This window comes from Macrosteles quadrilineatus, unplaced genomic scaffold (assembly GCF_028750875.1).
Source record: "Macrosteles quadrilineatus isolate MER2022 unplaced genomic scaffold, UCM_ALF_1.0 Scaffold_6__1_contigs__length_79288215, whole genome shotgun sequence".
Lineage (NCBI taxonomy): Eukaryota > Metazoa > Arthropoda > Insecta > Hemiptera > Cicadellidae > Macrosteles > Macrosteles quadrilineatus.
Genome location: NW_026542599.1, coordinates 31102390 through 31124618, shown reverse-complemented (window position 1 = coordinate 31124618; position 22229 = coordinate 31102390). Strand labels below are relative to the sequence as shown.

Sequence of the window (22229 nt, the reverse complement as noted above, 5' to 3'; positions counted from 1 at the left end):
AATGTCTAGTCATCTTAGTACATTGTTAAGCAACTATTGTGATTCATAGATACATGAGTTTATGGTGACTTATTTGACCACAAATCTTGATTATAAAATGGCCACTCTTTAAGTAAAATATCCAGATAGTTTTGGTCAAATTACTAAAAAGTACAGAACACTGTTCTTGAGCTTTGCAATGTTAAGGAACACAGTTTTTATCTATGATCTAGAATAACTCTTTACTCTATAGTTGTCATTAATCAACTGCAACTCCAATTTGTGTGCAACAGAGAGCCAGAAGAAAAACAAGAAGTAAAGGAGGAAGCCTCAGAAGAAGGTGAGGAGGGTGAAAAGAAAACAGAAGAAAACAACGAAGATAAGCAAACAGATGATAAGTCACAAGGAGAATCTTCACCTCCTTCATCACCTAAACCGAAAGACGAGTCAGAGGAAAAGAAAATATCTTCGATCGGTAAGAATAAAACAATCCTAACTATGTTAAATGGATATTCCAAACTAATCAAGACGATTAACTGTATGTTCGTTGTACTGTAATTTTATCAGCCAATCCAAGATCTGTAACCTAACCCTCTTTTACATCCTTCCTTCTCATCCTAGGAAACTAGGCTTGTGCCCGCAACCATTTTACACATTACTTCAAGCTAGGCCTAGAGGGTCTGGGCATTATCACATACTCTAGCAAAACCATTAGTATTTGGGAGAATTTGAACCTGTGACATTGTGGACTGAAGCATTGCAGCTTTACTACTAAACCAGCTCACTCCCTCCATATCTCTTTTAGACAATGTTGTTAGTTTGCATAGAGTTATTTGAGTGAGCATTTTAAAATCTAGGTCATTGACCCCAGAATACCCAGAGTAATGCCCTAGAGATTTTATGCCGAAAATACACCCCCTCTTATTGTTGTCACTTAATGATTCTGTTCAGCTCAGTTGAATATTTATTTTGTATATCAACCTACATTACTTAGATGTTTCCAAAGGTTGTTGGTGGTTAGAGCATATTACTGCTTACTGGAGAACCAAGTTAAAATCCTGCCAATTAGTGGGTAATGGCTTTTAGATAAGGTATTATGTTGTTATCACCTTTAACTTGACCAGGTTCATGGTCTAACTTAGGCTCATTAGAAGGAAAACTAGGCTATACCTAAAAAACAAAAGAAAACATTTTTTCATAAGGAAGTAATTCTTCAAGAAGAAATTTTTCTGTATTGCAAAACTTCCTCTACTAAAATCCATACAATAGTACTACTAATGTTATTCCAATGGCTTAGTCTTTTTTTTCTTTTTTACCCAACCAAATTCATCAACAATTTTATTTTTTTTGTATTTTGTATTTTATTATATGTCTACTCTGCTATTCATCCTAATATTTGATAGCGCCAAAAGGGAATATAATTTTTCTATAAATTCTTCTCAAAGTAACAATTTTCCTAAAATTTGTACTCAAAAACTAAGAATTTAACACTGTATGTGTGTGTAACTGGATTGACATGTAAGCAGTTTTACCTTTAAGTATTTCATTTGTGGATGTTGAGTATTTTCAAAATTGTCTCTTTGTTTGATGTAGATGACACAGAAGCAGTCAGTTTAAATGGAGGAACAGAAGAGGAGGATGACAAACCACCCAAGTCTCCAGAAGAAACTGAGAAAACGAAAGCTGGTGAGTGCAACAAATGTAATATGGTAAAAATAATCTTTGAATTACATTGATGTCAGAAAATCAGTTTATTACCGGTATTCAAATTTATGGTCCTTTTCTTTAGAGCTATACCCTGGATATTCTTAAGGTTATAACTGAATAAAATTACAAACCACCTTATTTCACAAGGTTTATACCAGACAATTATGTTTCTGGTACCGAAGGAGATGATCAGGATTTTTCCGGGATCGCAGAAGACAGTGATAATGTTTTTTGTGACCGTGGGAGATGTTCAATGTTTTGGTGCGTTCAAGGGAGACAATTATGATGTCTAGACTACCGTGAGAAATGTTCAGAGTTTTGTCGCAATCATGGAAGATGATATTGTCTACAAAATCACAGTAGACGATCTGGATTTTGCCACGATTGCTAAAGACGAGGATGTTTACATGACTGCAGGAGAGAAACAGGAGTTTTCTGCGATCGCAAGAGACAGCTTGTGATTATATCAACACGATGATGGCAAGTGTCGCAATGTAACTGCATTAACATTGTGACATTTGATGAATGCACATTATACCAAATTTATGACTAACTAAATTTAATTAAAATTCATGATGTAGCCCCTGAACTGTTTAATTAGACTAATATCGTAGTAAGTAAAACTCACAACATGTTTTGCCTATTCAGGCATCATCAGGTGATATTCTAGCTAGAATGCTTTGTCTTCATCCATGATGGGGTCGTCAAGAAACATTTAAACATACACACATTACGCTCGAAAACATTTAACACTTAGAGAAGGCCTACTATTACCGGTCGCGGTACGGAGGCAGACTGAACTTGCTGGAATTATGTAACACCGACCCCTCCTCCGTTATCAGTAGTTGTACTACATGGTCAAAAAACATGAAGAATTTTCCAGGCTATTGTCAATTGTATCTATGGTGTGATTTTTCTCTATTTTCAATGCCATAATAGCCTTCAACAATAGACAAGAACAGTTTGACCTTTGTAGTACAACTACTGATAACGGAGTAGGGGTCGGTGTTACATAATTCCAGCAAGTTCAGTCTGCCTCAGTACCGCGACCGGTAATAGTAGGCCTACTAATAGTATTAGGCCTACTCTAATTGTTAAATGTTTTTGTGCGTAATGTGTGTATGTATATATATTTAAATGTTTCTTGACGACCCCATCATGGATGAAGACAAAGCATTCTTGCTAGGATATCACCTGACGATGCCTGAATAGCCGAAACATGTTGTGAGTTTTACTTACTACGATTGAGCTGTTGACGTAAAGGTATGTACCTCATATTAGTCTACTAAATTTAATACTGTTTGTCTAAATACATTCATAACATTAAGTATGTTGGAAAGAGGATTGGTGACTAACTATTGTATTAAATGGCATTACGTCCAATCCATTGATTGAATAATCACAGTTTGACAAAAAGTTCGGCTCGATCAACAATCTCTGGCTCTCACTCATCTAGAAGAACAAATAATATTGTTTTAACAGGGAATTTATGGTTTTAATGCAGTTTTGTACTCAATCAATAAGTTTGTTCACAGAAAATTACTGCCCCATTTTATTGTGTTCTTGTCCAGGGGTATAGTTTTAATCAAGTTGTCAACTACTTTCAGATGATGAGATGTCTGTTGATGATGGTGAATGTAATGATGAGAAGAAAACAGAAGAATCAGAGGAGAAGATTGAGAAAGGAACTGTAGAAACTATCAATGAAGAGGTAAAACTATTCAAAAATTTAAATTGGTAGAGTAAGGTGTAGTGATAGCCTAGAGGTCATAATAATATACTTGGATTCATTTTTTCACTTGACCAGTTGTAAAGATGAATAAGTCTGACCATTGTGTATTTTCAGTTTCTTAAAGTAGCCTTTTAACACAAATACATTAAGCTTTTTGGATTTTTTGTCAATAATGATGTGGTAATGTTTTAGTTTTAAGTTGTTGTTATCAGATTGAAGTACAAGTTACAACAAACATTGAATTAAAATTTAGTGTAATGGCCTTAAAATCAAAACATAGGCTGTAGTGAATTGAATATATAGGCCTACCTGTTAGTGTACAGTAATTAATTCAACTAAATGTATTTTGTAGAAAAAAGAAGATGACAACTCTCCAAAGCCAAGGCCTCTGCATAGGACAGCGTCCATATTTCTGCGGAACCTTGCTCCAACAATAACTAAACAAGAAGTTGAAGGTGTAAGTAAAAATGTATTATTCATTAATAGAGATGGCTAATGGAGTCATATGTTTAGGCCTACCACTTTCTAGTGCGCTTTTGCTCTATACAAACTAGACTGCCAATTAAACACATAGGATGTTGTGTTGTCTATGTTGAATCTCAATAACCTAATGTTTTATTTGAATCTTAAATATTACACAGATAATTTTCTTCTTACTATGCAATTGCTTGTTTTGATCAAAAATAAAAATTGACATTGTGTCTTAAGCTAGTCATTCGGACTAGAGTCAAGATTGTCTTTATTAAAAGGTTATGTAAAATTAAATAACTTCATCTAATGTTAAACAGTATACACTGTATGTCTTTTAAACCTCATGTAATTACTTAACAAATAAGTACTATAACCTCAAAAGAACAATGCAGGCCTATTTTCTGTACAGCTAATATGACTTTGTCCTTTCTAGAGTCAAATGTTAGCCAGACTACTTAAATTAGACGTGCTGTGAACCTGTTATTAGTAAGAGTTATTATATATTTTTATTTTGTGTTATAAGCCTTACTTCTCATTGTCCTTGTCTTGACCTGTTGTATATAAGATTTAGCAAACAGTAAAATATCTGTAAAAGAGGAGGAAGGTATGGCTTATCAAATAAAAAGGTAAGGATGATCAAGACTTATCAATCAAAGCCAGATAAAGTTGGTTGTCTTTTCTTTCGTCCTTGCATGCATCTTGTTCAGGCTTATCCATATACCCTAACCAATTGCATGATACAATTTTCTCCAACAAATTATCCAATGTTTTGTCTACCCACTCAAAAGCTTAGGCTCGTTATCTCTATTGACATTGATATGTAGTTACTAGGCAGCAGTTGTAATCTGACCATGTGTCACAGATGTGCAAGAGGTACCCAGGCTTTCTACGGGTAGCCATTGCAGACCCACAGCCAGAGCGAAGGTGGTTCCGCAGAGGTTGGGTCACCTTTCAGCGAGACGTCAACATCAAAGAGATCTGCTGGAATCTCAACAACATCAGGGTGAGTTGACAACTGTTCTATTCCAAGGATGTTTGATGTAAGTTAACAGTCCATGTGGTCTTGTTACTATCTAACATCGGCCTTTTGTTGGATCCTTTAACTGATAAATGGTGTCTGAGTCTAGAATTAAGTCCATTTGTAATCAAACTAACAAACTTGAGATTCGAAGATAATCGCTATAACCACTCAGCTACCCATGCAATGCTTTGGGTGTCGAGTAAGGGTCGAAAGGCAGATTTTAAATCTAGGGAGGCCTTTACTAATATATTGGAAAATACTCAACATTTTCTTGGTGCTACAAACCAACCTTAACCAGACCATAAGGTAAAGTTTGATTTACCTTCATTTAAAAAACCTGATTTGTATTAAACCAGTTAAGAGCTCAATTCAGAGGTCTAAGATTTAGTTTAATTTTCCTTACACTTAAAATTCAATCAAGTTGACGTTTAATAATAAGATTGGTTTACTATCAAACAAAATGAGGAGGTCATCGATGCAACCTATAAAATGTAATGGTCATAATCTACTGATTCCTGAGGAAGTCTACATCATCTTACCTTGCTCCCTTCAATCTCCTTTCTGAAGAAGACATATATCAGGACTTCATAACAGTATTACGTTTTGTGAACTTATAATGCTTATCCATTAGCCTGTGGACTACTTTTTTCAACTAAGCTCACTTAACTTCTTCCTTTTAATAAATCCAGATAAACCACTTGGTCAGGTGAAATATAATATAACAATTGGAATGTATCAATGTAAATTCATCATAATTTCTTATGGAATGTAACAACGTTTAAACAAGATTTGAATACTGAAACACAATTCATTTGATTCAGTTCCAGTTTTGTACAGCTAAATTTCAGAAGCAAATTTGTAATGGTTGTTGCAGCTGCGAGATTGTGAACTGGGCGCCATCGTCAACAGAGACCTGAGCCGCCGCATTAGGACTGTCACTGGACTGACGGGACACAAACAGGTGTTGAGACACGACCTCAAGTTGGGCGCCAAGATCATTCACAACTTGGACGCCAAGACCAACCTGTGGCAGGAGAACAAGAAACACTCCCAAGAGGTAAAGCTACTACGGGGGTTCAGAAATTTTGAAAACCTTTGAAAATCCATTCTCACTATTATTTACTTGATTATGAATGAGAAATTTTGCAGCAACATCATGATTATCTTCCATAATTGTGCCTATCATGATTAATTCCACATAATCACAATTCGTCCTTATGATCACTGAGAAATTGTTATGATTTGATTATTGATTGACAACAACTCTCTTCCACACACAGGGATATTTCTTCTTTGTGGAAGATATTTGGCTAATTTAAAAAGCTTTTTTACATTTTTATGTTTATATTACATTTTTTATATCTACAAAATTCAATGTTCTGACTGTGACAAATACTACATTGGACAAACCTATCGAAATTTTAACGTTAGATTCAACGAACATATACAGGCATATAAATCGAAGAACAAAACATCAATGAAATCAAATTTTGCAGATCATTTACTAAAATCCAAACATAAGTTTACTAAGATCGAAGAAAACTTAACAATATTAGAAATTGAAAAAGACAGAGAAAAATTGAATGTAAAAGAAGAAATTAATATTTATATGAACTACAAAAATAACAAATCAAATATTTTAAATACAATGATTCCAAAATTGAATAATCCAATATATGAAACAATAGCAAAATTGAGAAAATATTAATGAAAATAAGTACAACACATCATATAGTATCTATATAATTAATACGCTACATGAAACTTTGTCGGTTGAACTCCTCCGCCATTTCTTAACCGATTTTAACCATTGACGTCTCATTGGAAAGAGCGTGTCGCGTAGATTTGCAAACTGGCCTTACATTTTTGAAAAAGTCCCTTGGGCTCTGCCCCAGTGGCTTTTAAAGTTCCCATGTTATCCTTATGGAGAATATAATTGTTTACATTTTGATCAGCTGTTTAATTTAATTGCTGTTATTTATTCAATTCAATGAAACGCATTGAGTACATTTATTTACTATTTGAGTTTGTTTAAACATAACCTCCAAGACGGATCGTGTTAGTATGGTTATATCTTAAATGTGTGTATTTTTCGTTGTTTTGTGTCGCTATGACAGATCGTGTTAGTATGATTGTAACTTAAATTTGTGAATTTATCGTTGTTTTGTGTAGCTATAATTTGTTTATTTGTTGTTTTTTCATTTAAATGCCTCCGACGCTACTGCAATGAAACATAGACAGGAGGCGTAATCGTGATATCGACCGCAGCTACAGAACAGTGACACGTAATAGGCTCAACTATTAGGTTAAAAAACCCCAAAATAACTTTTCGTTCTCAATTGGCCCTCTATCAATGACCTGTGTTACCTGTACAGCGAGGCATTTTGAGAAGGAGAAAACCGGCCGGAATGCTTTAGGTTTATCAATAACGAAGATAAACATGGTCTGAGTTACACACCGGTAATCTTTGAGTTGACTCTTTTAAATTCATTGTAAATATGACTGTTATTTGTTTTGAAATAACTCCTGTAATACTTTGCAATTGCTCGAATTCGAGCAACATGTACACTAGTATAAATTAGTCAATGAAGACAAAATTATGTTACAAGTTAGAAAAGTTTTATAAAATCATATGTTATTTATTTATTTACATATCTTATTTTGATTTTTGTTTACTTTGAAAATGGCCTTAGAGCCGAAACTATAGTCAGTAAATATTTTAATAAATAATTTTACTTGGGTACTAAGTTTATTAATGTTTAATCTTTATTTATATATAGTAGCCCTAATTTTCTTTTTTTCATACATTTTTTATATATAATTTAAAAAATAAACAATATTGTATTGTAAACATTTTACATGACTAATATGATGTAATTTGTAAATATTTTGGCGGAATGAATGCTATTTTAATTTGATTTGATTTCTCACAATTGTGATGACATTGACAGATTTCTTTACCTGGGAAATGCCCGAATTTACTTTAATCCCGACAGAAATTTCCCCTTAATTTTTTAGTTAGGCTATGTATAAGAAGTAAAGATTAAAAATTCCCTTTGGCAGCAGTCATAGATAATGATTCATAATTTACCTAAGAATAGAGCCAACCTGTCCATAGCTTCTATTTTTTTGATGTTCAATAGTGTGGATTTAGTTAAAAATCACTGGTTATAAAAGCATCAAGATTTCCTGAAACAAATTACAGTATATTTCTAATAATTGTTGTTAAATTGAAAGGACAATTTGTTATTTGGTTGTAAGCTACAAGATTTTAAATTTTTACACTGTTGATTGATTTTTGTTTTGCACAGCAGAGCTTTGGGCTGGTCTCACAGAACCCTGTGTTGCGCAATATCACAGACTACCTGATTGAAGAGGCTTCTGCAGAGGAAGAGGAACTTCTGGGACAAGCTTCCGAGACAGAAGACAATGATGAGAGGGATCAGGGATTGATTAAGGTTAGCTGTAAATTTCATATGAGGCAGTTATATTTCAATTTAATTACTTTTTAACTGTTACTATTTTTCATTAATCCTCAATTTATTTTGTGATCAAAATTTATGTTTCCGGCCGCTAGACTTGTTAAGATAGTAAAAGAATTTATGGAGGTAGATTTAAAATGACAGAGGTATGTAAATCCTATTAATGTCTTATATTGTCATACCTCAACTAATTCTTTTATAGTTGAATATTGTGGGTTGATTTTTTCCTTGGATAAATTTAGCTGCTAATTGTTCACGACTGGATAAGTAAGTATTATTACTAAGGCATAATTATTATGTTTCTTGAATTTGATAAAAAGGAAATTAATCCAAGCAATTTTTTTGTTTTAAGTGCAGATTGCTTTTTTTTATTCTACTTTCTGAAGAAGTCCTACATAAGGACAATAGATTAGTGTTGTAAAATTATATGTGTATCCCTAAGCCTGTGGAATATTGTTTTCTCAGGTTATGTAGTTGATCTTAGTCCATGTTTTTTTTTTTTTTTTTTTATCTAACCATATACCTGACTGTACAGGTGCTGGACAGGCTACTGCTGTATTTAAGGATTGTCCACTCTGTCGACTACTACAACCATTGTGAGTATCCCAACGAGGATGAGATGCCAAACCGCTGTGGGATCATGCATGCTCGAGGCTCACTGCCGACTACTAAGGTAAACCATCATGAATGTTTGTACTTGGTAGATAAAAGCTGTGACCAAAAGTGCTCTATATGTGTAAAGGCCAAAGGGTGAATCTCAGGACCAAATGCCCTACATAAGTGGTTCCCAAACGACTTAAAAGTAACTGTGGACCTCTTAGTTGACAATCAGAGCACTTCACTCAATATTTTTTGTCCCTTAAAAATGTTGTCTGCACAAAAATGTGTTTGTTAAATTTTAAGTTTGAATGATTCTGATGCTATATTTCATTTCCTAATACAGTAGACTCCCTCTAGTTCGGCCACCTCGGGACCGGACCACTGGCCGAACTACAAAACGGCCGGACTAACCGGATGTAGTGCAATTTACATAATCAAATTACAAATAATAGTATTGCACAATCGTGATATGTTAAGTCAATAACTTTGGTTCAGTAATAAAAACTGAAACGTTTAAAACCACGCTTACTCAATCAAAACAAAAATTACACAACACTGTACATACAGCAATAAATCACGTAATGAACAGAACAACAGAAAGTCTACCGTAGTCAGCATAGGCTACTACTACATGTTGTTTCTGAACATAAGAATGTCCATAAAAACATTAGACAATTCATAAAACAACATAAAATCATAGTACTTAGTCTTAAAAGTTATAAGGACAGTCGTAAAATTGGATAAAGATAACAATGGATGACGTAAAACACCGCTTATTCTTTCTTCTTGGTTCTTCTATTCTTTCTTTGCCTCTTTGGTTTCTCTTCATCCACACATTCAACAGGTTGCCATGGTTACTAATCACCCAATAACAAACTGTTGTGAGATAGCAAGCAAGTGCACAGCAGACATCAGTTGTGTGAGCAGATGATTGTCAGTGCAAGCGGATAGCTTGACCTTGAAGCTAACGATGGCTAGTTCTTTGTTTTGCTTTAATTTATTGTTGTCAAATAAACCGTGGTGTTTCAAAAATAATAATGGGGGAACCTACTGCATAAAAAAGTGGTCCGAAATATTAAAATATACACTGCATCTCAACATATTAGACCGAAGAAAAATTATTTATAAAATGTTCTTGGTATTTTTGAGGTTATATGTAACATAGTTTTGCATAGGTAATATGCGGCAATTCACCCATAGAAGCACCCGTAAACTAAACTGACATGAATTGTTTACTTCTATGTCCGGAAACTAAACATTCAAGTTGAATCCTGTCGAAGGTCATTCGCCGAGGGTATGTATATGACTTGTCCCCCTGAGACCGGGCCGGACCATTCGGCGGCCAATCCAACCGAAGCCGAACTAGAGAGAGTCTACTGTAATTAAATACAAAAATGCGTACAGTTTTTTTCCTCTTGCAAAATTTTGATGGTCAAACATAAAATGTACTGTGTGGACAGGATGTCGATAGAATTAAAAATGTAGACAGCTGCAAATAGCAACCACATTAAATTTCAAATCAATATGTACATGTCAGTTTTGCATTAAATAGGTGATCAAATTACTATTCTAAACTACTAGGATAAACAGCCCACTGAGTTCAGTGGTCAAATGTATGTGCAGTATTGTAGTGCTTGTAGTGATTGAATGTGCATTGTGCAGGTGACCAGTCAGGAGATACAGGAGTACTGCCGAGGGTTTGCCCAGAAGATGACCTGTCTGATCAACAGCTGTGGGGACGTGGAGGGTCAGGAGCTGACAGCACTGGGGGCCAAGGAGGCAGAGTCCGAGGTGAGACTATAGTTGATTTACAGAAGAGGATATTCAGGGGAGATATACACACAGGGGATCCAAAAGTGAATGTACAGTAAACTAGAGAAAGTTTCCTGAGATCCAGGAATAATATTCAATGATCATGACGGTTATTCAGGGTCAACATAGTCCAAAACCAGTAAACCCATTGTGTAAGGTATTTTTTTCACTTATGAATTTAAATTTGGAGTAGTAGTACACCTACAGATAATTTACAATAAATAGTTCTGTAGTCAAAATTATTCAAGGATAAACTCAATGAAGTGTATTATTTGTTTTAATTGATATGTTTGTGATTGACAGGTAGAGAAGTTTGTGGCGGCTAACACTCAAGAGCTGGCCAAAGACAAGTGGCTCTGTCCATTGTCTGGTAAGAAGTTCAAAGGGCCGGAGTTTGTGAAGAAACACATCTTCAATAAGCATGCTGAGAAGATCGAGGAGGTGAAGAAGGAGGTTAGTTGAGTCTAGAATCCAAGTACTATTCTGTTCTGTGAAAACGACTATGAATAAGTGCTCAAATCCAGCCGATCAAATCTCAGATGCCAATATTTTCTTTAGGTTCAGTGGATGTATTATTAGGTTTTTAACTTATAATCCCTCAGGAATTTGGACTTTTTTTCAAATTTGTGAACCGCTTTGTTAACACTCAAATAATTATCTATACTTGCACAGTCAAGGCAATGTTTTTTTAGCACTGTTAAGTGTTATCTCATAAATGTGTGTATTGCAGGTTGAGTATTTCAACAACTATTTGCGAGACCCAAAGCGTCCTATGCTACCTGAACACCCAGGCAACAAGGCCAAGAAGGATCCCGTACCTGACCACACTGCCGGACCTTAGTGAGTCAATATTGCATAACCTGGCAGTATAATAAAATCACATTTATCATTATTAACATTAGCTGGTTGCTTGTAGTAGGGATTTCTCAGCTGTTTTGATAGAAAGAGTTGGAACAAGATAGGCTTGTTGACAAAGTCTCTGAAGTGGACATACTTGCAGTCAGTAAATTTGAGCAGGAAAACAGTGTCGCTGAAGCATAAGGGAGATGGGAGAATAGGAGAGAGGAGGGCAATGATCTTAACTGGGTTAAGCATGGAGATTTGAAATACTGTTAGGGTACTTTGCAAATGTAGTCTGGAACTTGCCGTAGCTTTTCGATAATAATAGGTGATATAATACTATTTTTGCTGTCACCTATTTGAGTCCCTTTCAAGGACATTTCAGCCGTCTCTGTTAATAGGAAGACACAATCGACATTATTTCCCTCGCTCATGTTAACAAATCAGACATTACAAAAATAATTGTATTCTCAGTAGTCTATTACCAAGGTACCATTATTTTGTCATGTTCGCTGTTAATAGGAAAGCGCTATCGGCAAAATGGTTATTTCATTCGTACTCGTTCAGGTGACGATAGGCCTACTAGAAATAATAGAGTATTCTCAGTAATCTATACCAGGGTAATAGGCCCTGAGTAATGTTCAGTAATAGTAGTAGGCCTTTATTATTTATCCCGAACGTGGTAGGCCTATTTCAATATCAGTTTTTGACTCATTAATCTTTTTAAACGATAAATATCATTAATCTTCAAAACATTTGAAATCTTCCAAAATTATATACCAATGTGTGTTTCAAAATTAATTATACATAGCAGTTGTAAGGACTGAGAGATAATTTTATATCAACAAAGATTTTTACCGAAGTAGGAATTAAACATGGTCCACTATAATTAGGGGTCTGCGGTACAGAAAATTTAAGGTCGGTACGGTTCGGCACGGTACAATATTTTGTACCTCGGTTCTCGGTACAAAATCGGCACGGTACGCGGCTACCCGTATTTTTGCGGTTTTCTTCTCAGAACTGTATCTAAACCATTATTTTTAACTTTAATACATAGACATTACTATGAAAATGGATATTATCCTACATTCATGGTTTTCTAACAACAATTACTGTACCACATATTATTAAAACAAAACCTTTTACTACTACGAGGATTGTGTCAAGAAAAATCACAGTTGAGATAAAGGCTTTACCTATTTTACTCTGAGATACTTTGAATAGCCATGATAAAGTAGTTTAAAAATAGGATAAGAGTTTTTATGAATAAACATGTGTGAAACATTTATTGACAAGATAATTTCACAAAACTGGTAAATTATTTCCAACCAACACAATGTCTAGTTGTTTTTTTTTTAATTTTAAAAACATATAAAAGCATTCAGTAGAAGACAGTGTAGTTTTGCCAGCTGTTCACAGCAGATGACAATGAAAAACTGGAGGTTATGATGAAGTAATGGCAAAGACCATTTTTTTTTATCAGCTTCAAAATTAGTTAAGTTATAAGATGGATACAATTCTTGCAAAGTTTTTTCTGAAACTAAAATTTGGATTATCACAGAGTAAGATTTGATGTTGGGCAATTAGACTTTATAACTGTGTAAAAGGTGTGTATCCCTGAATTTATAAATTGCATTCTACACTTATTCACTGCCAAACATAATTCAGTAGAACCTTGATCAACAGAGAATTACACTAGCCTACATAACTTCATTACCCCAAGTAAAATACCAAGATAATTTTTATAATTGTATTTGAATCGTATAATCTTAGTTTGTTAAAAATGGATTGTATGTTCAACAATAATTGCAGTCCATTAGTGTTAAGCAGTATGGTCCCAAATTATTGTTTTTGATTTTGAAACATCACAGTTCATTTGACAAAATTATAGTTGAAGCAGCTCAATGTCAAGTCACGCTTGTGCAATAGTTTGTTTACATGCTTTCTCCAGACCACGGGGGAGGGGAGGGTCTGATAAGCCGTCTATTGTTCACCCCCAAGAAGGTCCGACCCTCATTAGTGCCGCTCGGCTGCACTCAGTGGGGAACCCAATACCACAAATCAATCTTTTAAATGAATACAAATATTTGGTAATAATTGTTTTATTAATATTCACCTTGAAATTTCAATAAATTTGGTGTAAAATTTGACAAAAATCTGCCATTTGAACCGATTATTAATAAAATACCAATAAAGTAGTACCGTACATTCATTGGTAATTAAATAATAGGTAAAAATTTACCGATTTTCGTCAAGTTTTACCACCTGCTGTGCGCTATGTCAGAAAAGCTGATAACGACATGGGTGATTAGTAACCATGGCAACTTGTTGAATGCGTGATGAAGGGAAACCCAAGAAATAGAAGAACAAAGAGAAAGAATGACGTTGTTATCTTTATACCCTTTTTACAATTTCCGTTATTGTTATCTTTATGTAAGATTTTATGATTTTGTTTTATAGGTTTATAAAATAATTCTTTTTAACTACGGGAATATCAATTTATAATTTATCAACTTGCTTCTCTTCTGAAACAGCAATACCGGATGCATAATAAAGGTCAATGGCCTAAAATATCACGATTGTGCAATATTGTATTTTGATGTTGAAATTAAAATCACGACAAAAGTTTATATATATCCATGGACGTCAATAGAAAGATAAAATATCCATAACAAATATTTAATTTATAAAATAAGATTGTAGATTAGTTACAAGTTTTATATGTAGCCATAAACAGTTTTATGGCAGTAGGCAATGGCCAGCGGCAAATTCAATATTCACGAAAATACTGATTAAGTTAGAGATAACATTTAACAGTCATCATAAAACTATTATTTTTATGATAAAACAGAATTGGGGAAAGTCGTAAAGAAATAAAAGTGATAAAACTCAACAGTTCTTGGAAGTACTTCAATACAACAATTATTGTCGTGATAAAATGTTAATGGATTTGGGACTGCTAATGGGTTTTTTATTGCATCGTCACGCTAGTAATAAATTATGAAGATCGTAAACAAACATCTGATAAGACTTTTATGTGCTCGGAACCAACTGCCGTTGACTACGATAGTAAACTGAAAGTAATTTATTATTATAATAGGCTGTACCGAACCGAATTTGTACCGTGTAAAATGCTGTACCGAACCGATGACGGTAATTAAGCTTGTACCGTACCGTACCGACTTTTTCGGTGCACCGCAGACCCCTAACTATAATTTAAACTAGTGGTCGTCCTGTGGTTGAAACTCGACCAAAAATAATTAATGTACAGACGTCTCTATTTTCTCCCCACACTGTAAATAAAACACGTGATTGGAATTTCTTCCATTTGTTTTGATTTTCTGTTTACATTTTGTTGTTATTTCGTCACCATCATGGCAACCCATATGGTCCATGTTAATTTTTTGAAGTTTTCAAATTCATTTTTTTCTTATTTGTTAGCCTATTTTAATTTTTAAAAGCATTCTGCACATCTACAGGAAAATATCTTTCCAACAGTATGCGTAGATTTTCCCTGCGATGCACACGAGCTGAGAAAAAAGGTTTTAAAGAAACATGCTTGCCTATTAATATATAGATAGATAGTGAATATTGAGGTTATATCCTAGTTGGTTGAGTTAGTTACGGTGTTTGCAGCTTTTCATACGGTGGTTATGGAGGAGGCAGAGGTTATCAACACTATGGAGGATATCCGACAGGTTACAGCAGACCAGGCCGAGGAGGAATGTTCCCCCGTGGCGGCAGGTATGCACTCTCTTTTTTTTATAAAAGAAAGAGCTATAATACTCTTAAGGCTGAGTTGTTTTATTTTCACTTTAATAAAGCACCAACAGCTTTATCAACTACTTCCCATTTTGCAGTTTAACCAAAAAGATTGTACCTAGTATTGCTTTTTGGAATTGAGAGTGGTGGCGGTTTTATTATGCTTTATCGCTGCTTATATTGACACAGCTTTGCTCACATGTGTAAATTCCTAATGTAATTTTATTAGTTAAAGAGTTTTATCTGATAAAAAAATAATGATTTATGATTAAAAACACTATTTTTCTTTACAAAGACAAACTGGTTCATTGTATGAAGTTTTTCTAAGATTTTTTTGTTTGAAATATCGTATTGTAATTGTGGGAGTTTTTTACTAAAGACGTTATATTACTGGTTAAATTATAGATCCTGAAACATTATAGAAAATGTGTAGGTACTCTGCCCTAAATCTCACCATATTATCTACCTTTAAATTTAAAAAAAATTTATATGTATAAAATTGCAGATAAAATTGTAGTTGATTGCTGAACTTGTTTAATCAATTCAAAATCAACGGTAATGTACATCATCAAGCTGATTGAGTCATATTTGCTTCAGTCACTACATCATTCATCATCATGAATTCATCAAGTTTATTAGAAAAAATATGTTTTAACTATTGTAAAAAAAGCAGTGATAGGTGAGGTGCGGACCTCAATAAACAAAAGGTTTAACTTATTATATTATAGTCGTGGACTGGGTATCTCTGGACCAGGAAAATGCGACCTACCTACCTCGGCTATTGTGGGGTGGCCCGCCTGGCCAACCCTAATAATTATTAATGTCGCTTGGCTGCGCTCAACGAAAACAACTACTAGATACCCAATACAAAATTTACAAAAATTATTAATATTTATATCTTATGTTTTGTTTCTGAATGTAGATTATTTTGATACTAAATTTGATGTAAATCAGCCAATTTGACCAATTTGTACCGCCAGTAGAAATATTAGTTTTTCTTTTTAAAACTAATTTTAAAAATCTCTTAAAAACGTTTGTAAATATTAATTGTACAATAAATAAAGTTACAGAGTAAATTATTTTTATCCCTCCATATGCTCACGCTTTTATATAAATTATATACAATTTTAATTGGTTATTAAAAATTAGTTTTTAAAAGAAAACCTAGTTTGGCAGTAGAAGTTGGTCAAAATAGGCCAATTTACATCAACTTTAGTATCAAAATAATCTGAGATTTAAAAACAAAACATAATATGATTATAAATATTAATAATTTTGTAAATAACTTAACTTACTTTTTTGTTATTGGGTATCTAGTAGTTTTCGTTGAGCCCAGCCAAGCGACATTAATTAGGGTCGGCCACCCCACAATAGCCTAGGTAGGACGAGGTTAGGTCTCCTTTTCCTGGTTCAGAGATACCCAGTCCACGACTATAATTATTTTGTCAGTATGCGTTCACTTTACACATTTACTGATTGTTTTCTAATTTCTCAGGATGATGAGGAGACATTTTGGTCAGCACATTTCCCATCCTTATGACCCTTTTTCCATGCCTCATCAACACTGGTAAACTACTTTTTAAAATTTTGAATCTAAGCTTAATTTTTGTGATTGATAAATTTATGTCTAAGGGACTGTTTACTGTAAGGGGCCATATAGACGTTAACACAGTTGAAAAATTTATTTGTATATCCGTTTCTATCTCATTTCTTTTGTTGAATCTTTTCAAACAAAGAAGTTGTATTCTAAAAAGTGTGTTTAGTCTTTTATCTATGACCCTACAAGGGTTACATTCAGTTGCATTAGATTCACGCTATGGTCAAGGTAGATAAGAACGCTAAGCAACATTAAATCTTCCAAAATATTTAAGTTGCTGTCAATGTATTGACTATTTTAGGATTTTTTTAGGATAGCAGGCTTATCTAAATGGGTAAGAGAGTAATCTGGCACAAGAAACACAACACTTTTTGCAAAAATTATAATATTTCACTGACTGCATTTTCAACCAAGGAAGGTGAAATACTGAGACAGTGAACTAACGTATTCTAATGTAAATGTGTAAATCTGCTTTCTTGTGACAGAATAGGCTCCTTCCCATTCGTGTAAGTTTACTATCCATCCAGTTAACCTAGGCCTTGTGCTCTATGTTACATTCATAACTATAGAGCATAGAGTTCCGTCTCAACCACAAAATACTTCCAATGCCATTCGAGATCCATCCCTCCCCCCCACTCACAGCCATGCATGCAACATCTGTGGTTTTTCAGCGAAAGTCAAATTGTGATCATAGAAGAGACGATGGGAAGGATGATGGTAAGGTGTCGTACAGATCCGAGTGTAGCGTTTTCTCATTGCATCTCTGATGACCTCGGAGAAGAGAGACACATGTCTGGAGGAGTGGCTGTTGTATTTGCCCGAATGTTTGGTAAACCCTCGGCAGAACATCGGGTGTCCTCTCATCTGACTTTTCAGCAATTCGGAGGAGCAGGAATCTACGGTTTGATCACAAAGCCAAAATATTTCAACAAACCCAAACAAGAGGATTACGATTTGGCTTTTGATCAGCTCTCCAATGATTTCCAAAACAAGGGATTTGGACATTTGATATGCTCTCCAATGGGCTGCATGAGGGATAAAATCAAACCTGAGAAGTTTGTTGCAAACCTGGTCAAATTTCAACGACTGACAGGAGCGACTGTGAATGTTGTTGTACCTTGCCTGTATTGGAACGATGGACGCGTCGGGATGTCACATGAGGAGTTTGTGTACAACTTGCACAAACTGATTAGTGTTTATAAACATTCCTCGCCTGACACGTCTTAAGCATGTGATACATCAGCAATTTCTTTTGCTTCACCATAGAACATCATCGGCTTAGAAAATTACATGATCAAAGCAAACTTATGAACAGTGAAAGTCCATGAAATGAAAATAAAGACTCTGTTGTTCCTAACTGATTACTGTACTCGACACAGTAGAGATTATACAACACAATGTATCAAATAAGCAATGTTGGACTCAATTGAATCATTGTAGAGATCTATTATTTTAGAGTTTGATAGTGATATACAAAAATGTTTGGTTTCATATTTCAAGTATGTATAACAACAAGACTATTTTGTTTTATTTTACTTACTATGTATTGTCATTTAATTTTAAATGCCTACCATTTTGTTTCAGAAACATATGTTTTATCTCAATTCGCCTTGTTTTGTTGCTTATCCCTCATACATGAGATAAATATTGAGAATTAAACAAATTAGAAAAAAATAAATATTTACCAAGCATTGGTGATATTCAAAACCATATGCTTAAAACATTAAATAAAAAATAACATCTTATAATAAAGAGCAAATTCCATTCAGCGGCCTTTTTTTATTTTTACTATTGAAAAAGAGCCTTCTGGAAACCAGTCAAAATGCAGTCATATCTAAATGCAATAATAATAATACTATTAGTATGTGCACCAACATGCCAACATAAACATAGTATGTTATATTTGAAGGCTTCTACAATTCCTATTTGCCTTGGTGTTTGAAGGAATGATGGGATGAATTGGAAGAATAACTACCCACATCATTGGTGAAGGGAATGTAAATGTGTACGATTTATGAAAGCACGGTGGTGGTGATCATTCCCCCTTTTTATAAATGGTTTGACCGTTTTTTTTTTTTTTTTTTTTGAAACTGTATCCAATAAACCAAATTATTATGTATCTAAATTATTTAACAAAATAAAACTACATGGTCTCTAGGAATTTTTAAAAACAATAGCTTCAACTTTTAAACACAGTGTTTAAGACAAATTGTGGTGTGCGTTTCACTTTAATTATTTATAAAGTTTCATCAACCTAGTGTCTTTTAGCGAATTTCCCATATAGGGAATAAGCTATTACCGTAGGACTCATGGTAAGACCTGGACCCGGGACCGATTTTATTTTTCATTTTGAGGTCCCTAGAGGCCAAAAACACCATACGTTCAAATTCATATATATATGTGTCCGTTAGCGCGATAACTCGAGCAAAACTTGTCCGATTTTGATGAAATTTGATACAAACGTGTAAACCTACGTTTATTCGAAGGAGTTTGCGATCCAGCAAAAATGGGGTTTTCCCATTTTTTACCCTAAAAACAAATTCATTTGCAATTTCTTTTTAAACCGTTTTGTAGAGCATAAAAAAAGAAATAATTTAGTATATTGAAGCGCTGTTGTATGCCTAACGGTCACGGAGAAAATTCAAAAATAGTGTAATTTAAAATTCCAATGTTGTTCTTATGGAGAAAATGAAAATTGTTGTAGTTTACTTGTTTATGGATATATATTGATAAAATTTGGCAAATTTATTTATTTCATCCTATACTATTGACGTATGGTCAAAAAACACTTTTTTCCTTCCCCGTAGCAGCAAACCTAAGCACTCGTTAAATCTACTGTTATTTAAATACGGAATAAATAGGTATTATTTATGGAAATATTTAAGTAAAAATGTAATCAGACAAGTTGAAATTTGCTTAGTCTGCAGATTTGCTGTGGCGGGGGTATTTTATACTGATGTTAACTTTTGCTATTTTACAAATTTAAATTGTATCAAATCTATAGTGCTGAGATGATAGATAAATAATTAATATGTTCTACCTTTGATACAAGTGCAAATTAACCCCTGCGATTCAAGTTCTAGAAACAATTCATCAAGTAAGATCACAGTTTGAAGATGGCATTTGAAGTTTCTTCTGTTTATTATAAAACAATTTGTTGGTCAATAACATTTTGAGGATGGCCTTAACAATTTCTGAGGGACAGAGGTGCTTAATTTTAGCTTGTTTGCTTACTTTTAGGCTTCAAACTTACTATGCATAAACTCAAATTGTATTGATGTCGTTATGGTCCCTTACTTTATATTAATAATTAGTCAATGGGTGATTTTGTGTTATAAGATCGTTTTCCCTTCTTTTAATTTATCATTTCAACACTTTTATTAAGGGAGGATCTATTATGTCAGTATTGGGTCTTTTAATTTACAGTAGAAAAGATTGTATTGTGCAACACAATAATAAATAATGTAAAAACACACACAGAGATTTTAGATGCTGTTTTAAACAGCAATTAAAAGAATGCTTGTTTGGTTTGGTCTCAACCTCTACACTTTCAGTATTTCAACGGACATTTTGTTTTCCACAAGAAGCTGCAAACATGTGATAGAGTCCTTTGTTTTAAGGTGTTTTTACACCGGAGTTTGCAACATTTGTTGTCTATACATGTTTTAAACATTTTGTGCAAACTCTGGTTTAAATGTGGTCTTGGATAAACTCTCATTGTGGTGGTCAGCTATTTAACAGTGCTATTGTATATTTAGGTAGAATTGTTCATTCTTTGGGGTGTGTTTTTATTGATGCTTCGTGTATTCTCCACTACTTGCATCCTATTCCCTCGATGCTATTTACTAAATCCTTAAAAGGCTCTTCCTTATTTCATTTAACTTACACAGTGGTAGACTCTTGATTTCCTTTGTCTTTTCGTGCATAAAATAATTTTCTTATCCACTGTAGAAAACATTTACATACTCACCATTGTAACAACACTCAATTGCACAACTCATTTACATAATTTTCTTTGGTTATTATCCATTTTTCATTTTTTCTAGAGACCAATCGACCTGTATTTCGAAGAGCTCAATCTTAGAACTTAAGTTATTTCTGAGGTTTTTTAGGACAATAAAAGATATCTATATACTGGCATTGGCTACATTTGTGTGAAATTTAAAGCAATTTTTGCAATTACAGAGATCAAACATATTTTACAGATACTAATTCTTTATTATGTGCCAGAAGCTCAAACTGAAGCTAAGTTTCTTCTGCAACTCTGTGTAAATCTACTCTGTGTAAATCTATACTCAATAGGTAGCTGTTTGAACAATGTGAAAAATTATTTAAATCATCACTTTTTTACTATGATGAATTTGGCATGTAGGTCAGCATGTCCTGCGTAATAAGTGTTTAAGTTTGGTGTGGGTTTGTTAAAAATATAAAATTTAGTAGCCAACTTGTGACATGACAAATATTGCCTATAAATTGTTTTAGACTCATAATCATACATTTCCTAGTATTCTTCATTTATAACTGATAAGTGTTTTTTCTTTGACTTTGGGTAGAGCTAGACATTCCGTTCCCATGTTTAAGTCATAGCCACTTTCAGAACAAAAATGAATATATAGTAGTTTAACTGAGCTACTGACACTTAAATGATAAACCAGCTACATAGTTGAGTAGGCCAACTTGTTAACAAAGCCAAACTGAATGGGCAACTAATGGTAAACAATAGCACCAGTTAAGTGATATCCGACTAATCAAATTATCAAAATTAAAGGAGACCGTGGAATTTCAATGTGGCTCATTCAAATATTTTCTATTTGAAAAGAATTGGCTATAGCTTGTCCATTTAAGAGTTCTACTGTGAAATCCAAAAAAAGTCAATTTACCAATTAGAAAATACTGCCGGTTATGTGCCTTGGACTATTTCTTGTTGCTCTGTAACCTATCATCTATTATTTTACAGGGGAGTTTCTGACTATCGTCCAGTTATCCACTACAGAGATCTTGATGCCCCAAGGGAGCCTGATGAATTTATTTAATTACTCTCTACTCAACATTCAGTAAAATGTACAAACGTTAATAGGTAAAGCATTATGTGTATGTATCTAAAATCAGTTGTGCTGCATTTCCAATAGTTTGATTAGTTTTTTTAGAAGTTGCATCGTATTGACTAAACATACGTAAAATTATAATAAATGTACGTTTTCTTATATTTTGGTTTTACATTATTTC

At 33.8% G+C, this 22229-nt stretch overlaps 1 protein-coding gene across 4 annotated transcripts in view; it reads left to right on the top strand.

Annotated features, from left to right (window-relative positions):
- Positions 1 to 22209, top strand: part of LOC128996287 (serrate RNA effector molecule homolog) — a 40636-nt gene extending 18427 nt beyond the window's left edge. The window contains exons 9-22 of one of the 4 annotated variants that reach the window (XM_054421501.1): positions 273 to 454; positions 1573 to 1665; positions 3294 to 3397; positions 3771 to 3875; positions 4752 to 4892; positions 5785 to 5967; positions 8222 to 8368; positions 8928 to 9065; positions 10655 to 10783; positions 11108 to 11257; positions 11535 to 11644; positions 15281 to 15388; positions 16902 to 16973; positions 21961 to 22209. In XM_054421501.1, coding sequence (XP_054277476.1) covers positions 273 to 454; positions 1573 to 1665; positions 3294 to 3397; positions 3771 to 3875; positions 4752 to 4892; positions 5785 to 5967; positions 8222 to 8368; positions 8928 to 9065; positions 10655 to 10783; positions 11108 to 11257; positions 11535 to 11644; positions 15281 to 15388; positions 16902 to 16973; positions 21961 to 22036 — 1738 coding nt within the window. In that variant the 3' untranslated portion in view covers positions 22037 to 22209. Of the gene's footprint in view, positions 1 to 272; positions 455 to 1566; positions 1666 to 3293; positions 3398 to 3770; positions 3876 to 4751; positions 4893 to 5784; positions 5968 to 8221; positions 8369 to 8927; positions 9066 to 10654; positions 10784 to 11107; positions 11258 to 11534; positions 11645 to 15280; positions 15389 to 16901; positions 16974 to 21960 lie in introns of all 4 variants that reach the window. The other 3 variants (XM_054421500.1, XM_054421499.1, XM_054421503.1) reach the window with 3 other exon arrangements.
- Positions 22210 to 22229: the final 20 nt, after the last annotated feature.